The sequence below is a fragment of the Protomyctophum parallelum genome (assembly GCF_964188405.1).
Source record: "Protomyctophum parallelum genome assembly, chromosome: 9".
In the NCBI taxonomy this organism is placed as follows: Eukaryota; Metazoa; Chordata; class Actinopteri; order Myctophiformes; family Myctophidae; genus Protomyctophum; species Protomyctophum parallelum.
The window spans coordinates 35366180-35372908 of NC_139706.1; the positions used below are offsets into that span (position 1 = coordinate 35366180).

The following is a 6729-nucleotide window of genomic DNA, read 5'->3' on the forward strand; positions in this document are numbered from 1 at the left end:
TTCACCATATAGTACAGTACAAGCCAACTGTAATTTAATATGTCTCCTCAAACCAGTACAAATGTGGCAGATTTCATAGTGATTACACTGGTCACTTTGATCCCCAGAGAGAATGAAAGACAGACTTTTCACTCTGCAGTCAACGGATGTTTTTTAAGAGAAACATCTGTTGCTCGACAAATGAGATTATTGTATCTGTAGCCAGAGGCCGTGCCATGTAGGTTATGAATGGCACAGTTAGCAAGGGGAGGGGTTGGGTTTGCTCTGACTGAACCCTGAGAAGGATCTTTGTTAATCACCAGTAGCTGGTAGTTGGGTATGGGAGGTGCAAATCAAACCGAGTAGCCATGAAAGGCTGGCCATTCATCGACATCCACCTTGAACCTGTTTCGGCAACGTCTCTCACTGCCAACACCCATGAATCACTATCTCATATGGATACATTGGATATTTCACCTTGTTGCCAAGCAACAACTCACCAGTAAACCTGCTGGCCCGTGGCGCAAGGTGATATTTCATTTCACAGGGAAGAATAGTTTGCATGTCCCCTCAAAAAGAAAGTAACTGCTTGCCATGGCTTTCTGTGTGTGAAAATAATAGTAGCCTACTGTGTTTAAACTATTGAATGGAATTTCTTATTATTCTTATATATGTTAATTATCCCTGAATTAAGCACACTATAGTGACATAATATCTAACCTATCTATGCAGACACAAACTACATACAGTAGCAAATCCCTCCCCTTATCGACCCCTGTTCCGTGGGTCAAAGATCTTGAAGGCAGAAATCGGTCTCCTAGTAACATGTGACATGTAAAACTGCTAGTGACAATAGTTTAATATCTGTGTGTTAATTTAACTCAGAGTTAAAATAGAAATTAACTTTCTTGATTTAATTTTGTATCAGAGACCTCTGGGGTTATTATTTGGTAACAAGTATTAGTTAATATGCTGAGATGCATAAAACAGGATTATATTGACAGACAGACAGACAGACAGACAGACAGACAGAGACAGACAGACAGACAGACAGACAGACAGACAGACAGACAGACAGACAGACAGACAGACAGACAGACAGACAGACAGACAGACAGACAGACAGACAGACAGACAGACAGACAGACAGACAGACTGACTGACTGACTGACTGACTGACTGACTGACTGACTGACTGACTGACTGACTGACTGACTGACTGACTGTCAGAGAACCTTCCTCCAAACACTCGAAGGAAAACAGTGAGGTTTTCCCCATAGGGCCTCAAGACAACATATCTCATCTGTAAAGTTAAGGCAACCCGACAGAGAACACTTCTTCATTGTGTTTTAACAACCGCACCATGCAGTATGTGTCATTTTGATGTGGACAGCACTGTTTCTGGTAATCCACAAATCCTATTGTGCACGTAATTTCCTCCTTGCCTGCTATTCTGCCCATGATGGTGAATGCCTTGCAGTCATAAGCAAGAGGGAGAGGAGACATGGAAGAAAGAGAGCATGTGATTACATGTAATATGATGTTAAGTACATGTGTTCACAGTCACACAGAAAAATACCCAATACAGTACATTTATTTGAACTCCTAATTTAGTTTTATTCTAACATACTAAAGACAATAGAGCTTTAATTCTCTCTCTCATCCTTCTTTTATGTCAGGACAGAGGGTGATCGTAGTAGTTCCTTCGTGTTACATCTACTGATGTCAACAGGATTTAGATTATTTCTTTCTTCAGAAATATATTAATATATTATAATATTATAATGTTACTTATTTATTATTATTTAGATAATATGTTATGACAGATCCTATTTTGATATTTCCCTGGTTTCTCTGAGGCACTACATTGTTCTCTTTGCACTCTACTTACTACTACTATTTACCATTTGGGTTCATGCATGCTCTGCTTACTCTGATCTTGCACTTGAAGTCGCTCTGGAGTGTCTTCTAAATGCCTAAATTATAATTGTAACTTTGAGTATGAAATACTACCATATTTTGCAGGCTTATCTGTGGTCAGATAACGAAACCTCATATAACAATAGAAGGCGTGCCGTGTGCCCATCCTTAAAGGAGAATTCTATGCTAGAATGCTTTCTTATCTTTCTTACCTTTCTTTGTAGTTGTTACGTCCCCACCAAAGAGGTCCAGGTGTTTTTTTGTGCAAAACTCCTTATTGGCTATTTTCCCTACCATAAGCCCTCAATGAATTGCATTGCATTGAATGGGAATTGAATGGGGCTATGGGGTGTTATGCTAGTTCGCTTATTTCCATCGAAATAAGTAGTAAAGTGTGCCGCTTGGGATATTATTTACATTATGAAGAGAGGATATATACAAAGAAATTATAATTTTGAGCGATGGAAATAAGCGAATTAGCACAACACCCCATAGCCCCATTCAATTCCCATTCAATTCAATGCAATTCATTTAGGGCTTATAGTAGGGGAAATAGCCAATAAGGAGCTTTTGCACAAAATAACACCTGGACCTCTTTGGTGGGGACGTAACAACTACAAAGAAAGGTAAGAAAGCCTTTTAGTATGGAATTCTCCTTTAACTTAAAGAAAATACATTGCATGGATGCACCTGGGATGTATCCCAGGACCGTGGTTGGGATACATCCTCAGTGATGTATCCCAAGGTCATCTGGGTTTCGGGTCTCTCGAACATCATACCCCTCACTGTGACGGTGACCCAGCCGGGGTGATCAAGTCCCAACTTACGTCCCAGTGGCTACCCTCGATCAGTCCCATTAGGGCAAGACCAAGGACACACAATCCGTTGCTCCGGAACTACTCTACCAGGACTGGGAGGATCAGCAATCTGGCGATGGTTAAAGATGTTTCAATACCTGTTAACATTACACAGGAATATCACCTTTGCAGCAGGTGCTTTGCAGCAGTACCATCTGAGGGGAATAATTATCATGGTGAATTTGGGAAAGGTATACATATACACACACCCCTAGTGCTAGAAAATGTGATTGCATTGCATGAAGAAATGTATTATGATTTTCAATAAATCTAATATAATGTATGTGTGTAACTCGTGTAATAATATAATTTTTTTGCCATGACATATTTGCAGCAGCTTTTCACCAGCAATTGTTTATATGCAAAGCACCTCTATGGCTAGCAAAATCACTGGCCCATTCACTTTCCCCTTGTAACAAACACATTCACTATCCCCACTATCCCAAGTAATATTATTTTCCTGTCTAATTTTCTGGTAGTGTTGTAATGCAGAACAAATAAAGAGGTAGGAGTGCTGAGTGCACACCAATAGTGGAGAGGTGCTGACCACGGGAGACAAACTTGAAAATAGGAAGGTCGCACAGCTCGTAGTTACGATGCAAAAAACGTGTGTGTCCCTGGGTCTGTCTGTCCCTGGGTCTGTCTGTCTGTCTGTCCAAGCACGAAAATAGCTTGTTTGGTTTTCACCATTTCTCAACCGTTTCGGTCTGGATGTTCCAGGTACCCCCCAGGAACACCCGGGGACCCCCAAACGGTAACTCTGTCATTTCTCGACCGTTTCGGACGCAGGATGGCTCATCGGAAACGGCCCGGCCCCCTGGCCGCATTTATGGGGGTCTGGGTGTTCCATGGACCCCCGGGGACCCCCACACGGTAACTAATTTCTCGACCGTTTCAGATGCGGGGCGGCTCGGCGGAACCGGGCCGGCACCCTGTCCTGAGGGTCTGGAACTTCCGCGGACCCCCACACGGAGTTGCACCACTCACTTCACACGGGTGTGGTTTTTTATTAGATTACCAACGCTTCGGCAACAAAATGCCTTCTTCAGGGTATGACGTGGGGTATGAGTGTTGTAATGCAAGACAGAACACATAGCTACCACTGGTGCAATGCTATCACATATTTTCTAACTGTATACCTGGCCAGAAATTAGCATTATTCCGCTCAGATGGTACCAACCAACCCTACTGGCTCACAGACTAGTGCAAGGATTAAATAATTAGGCTACATTGGGGAACTATTCTGGACCTCTGAGAACAATATTGACTTCAACTATTGTGTGTGACAATATCACACTCCTGTTCCTGAGGTAAGGAGATGAGATGGATCATTTCTTGCTTATGAGTCAAATCAAGTAACATATTGTAATAGTTAGCCTACTTCTAAAACCTTTATCAAAACACATCTCTCTCCCTCCCATTTTTGGAGGATCTATAAAATTGGAAATAGTTGTTTAATTGTTTGGTGGTCAATATATGCAATGTGCATGTAAACTATAATGAGGCGTGGTGGGAATTATAGTGTCATTCAATTACTTAGACCCCTCTGAGCAAGAATCTCCTAGGTTTATAACAGAAGCACTGATTAGCTTAGAAGATTAACTGCACTGATTAGCATAGTTCAGTCAAGACAACTCACCGATATAATGTATTGATTTTTTAATTGATCTTTATTTATTATTTATGTTCATAACATGGTGCCAATATCTTTGGTTTCAGCGGACTAGAGATGCTTTTATGGCTGGCTGCAGCAGTTACCGTATGTGCATAGAATTTGCTCATGATGATACAGTAACATAACATACTAGCTATGAAGCAGCAAAGCTTGTGCTGTGTGTGTGTGTGTGTGTGTGTGTGTGTGTGTGTGTGTGTGTGTGTGTGTGTGTGTGTGTGTGTGTGTGTGTGTGTGTGTGTGTGTGAATGATTTATTTGCTTGTTGTAAAGGCACAGACTGGTACAATACACTGCAGGTAGTTTTGTGACTGAACTTGCATCCTGAATATCTCTGCTTTCCCTTTTCATACAGTAAGTCTCTTTTTATTACCCACACAAAATGAAAATATTATCACTCAGATTATTCACACACACACACACACACACACACACACACACACACACACACACACACACACACACACACACACACACACACACACACACACACACACACACACACACACTAGAAAGTAGACAATTTTCACAGTTCTCAATAAATAATATAACAATCACATTGTCTCCAGGCCAGGAAATGATTAAAGAAGCATATCCCTTCACTTTCTCTCTGAGGTGTAGTAGGCAGCATGCACTAGGCCTAGTGTAGGCTAGTCAACAAATCACCTCATGGCTTTCATTTTCCTTTGGTGTTGTAGGGGTCAGGAGTCAGCTAGACACACTTCAAGAGCGAAACCAACCTGCAAGGTCTGTGACCACATCAGCCCTGCCTTTGGCGTTTCTTACAACTCGACAGGCTGTGCAGTAATGTTCAGACCAGAAAGTGGGCTGGTGGACAGCGTAAGTCCTCCGCCAATCCAAGTGGTATTGCAACCGGTCTTGGTTGCGTCTCAGCAGCAACAGGTACTGGGCCAGTCTTTGGACCGTAGGAAAGTCATCCACATGGATGAAAGCCTCTGGCGGCAGAAAGCGTTCATAGTTCTCCCTTGATGGACCCAGCACCACCGGAACTGCTCCAGCCAGCACGGCATTCCACACCTTCTCTGTGATGTAGTCCGTGTGCGCAGAGTTCTCCAGTGCCAGGTAGAACTGGTATCGTTGGGCTAACTGCACCACACTATTAGTCCCTCTGTCTTCAGGTAATGGGCGTCCCGCACCACCAAATACATCCACGTGGACATAACGGCTGAGCTGATAGTAGAATGACACGCGGGCCTGAGACTCTGACCAGTTGCTGATGACCCAGGCCACAAGACGGGGTCTGGGGTGTGGACGTGAAGGCCCACGGAGGACATGAACACGCGTAAGACCCTGCAGTGGTCTGACTGGAAGAGGCATCAGGTACCCATAGGGCAGGAAAATGTCTGAGTCAGCCCGGTAGCTCATGGTGAGATTAAAAACTCCCTCAAACCGCCATAGCCTGGGTGTGTGGGTGGGGGACTCAAAGTTCATCCAAATCCATTTTTGCGCACGGGGGCGTGGTTCCGGTGGGACTTCACACACGTTGGTTGCAATTTCCCGGTGATGGATGATCACGGCGTCCGCCTGCGGGTATGCGCGCCAGTCGTCAGTCAGCGTGCATCCGCGAATCTGGTAGCGCGCCTCGCAGTCTGGGAGTTTGCGGTACCTACTGAAAGGATGCGTCCAGATCAGTAGCGTCACCGGGCTGGGCTCTCCACTGGTAGTAACAGTAACAGAGATATATGTTTGAGACAACGGGTCGGGCAGATAGAGCAGACAAACAGTCAAGACGAACAGAAAACATACAGTTCCCACAGTCATCCAGGAGCACGGTGTTTTAAAAAACACAGCGTGGGATTTCAGCCGGGTCACACTGGAGCTCTTGACACTGACAGCTCGGTGTGTTGCAATTGCAAGTGGCGCGCGTCCTAGTTTCCAATGAGTGCCACATTCCATCGGAGCCGGTAGTTTTTCCAATTCCTTCACCAGCTCTTCACTAACCTTTCAGAAATCAACATTTCAGAAAGCCTGTATTTCTTCCATTGACTTCGCCAGGTCTTCTTCACAGCTAGTAGTAGTCTAATCTTAACTTCAAATCAGCTTTGAAAACAGTCCAATGGTCGGTCAAATGAGGATAGTCCTTAGTCCTCCTAATCTTTTCCTCCCTTCTCAAAACCTGCCTGTTAACTGCAATGCTTCCTTCCTCCCATATTGTTCTTGTAGACCTGTGTAAGATAAGAATAATAAAGGTGCTGATAATATCCAGGTGCCCTACCTAGTAACCAACAATAGGACTGTGTCCTGGTTTTTACCTGCATTGTTCTGAGTGGGTTAACTTAGT

The 6729-nt window shown here is 43.8% G+C and overlaps 1 protein-coding gene across 1 annotated transcript; it reads right to left on the minus strand.

Annotated features, from left to right (window-relative positions):
* Positions 1-5007: 5007 nt before the first annotated feature.
* Positions 5008-6482, minus strand: LOC310864762 (alpha-(1,3)-fucosyltransferase 4-like). The gene has a single exon (XM_083773524.1). The coding sequence runs from the start codon at positions 6342-6344 to the stop codon at positions 5151-5153; it is 1194 nt and encodes a 397-aa protein (XP_083629650.1). The 5' UTR covers positions 6345-6482; the 3' UTR covers positions 5008-5150.
* Between the last annotated feature and the right edge of the window lie 247 nt (positions 6483-6729).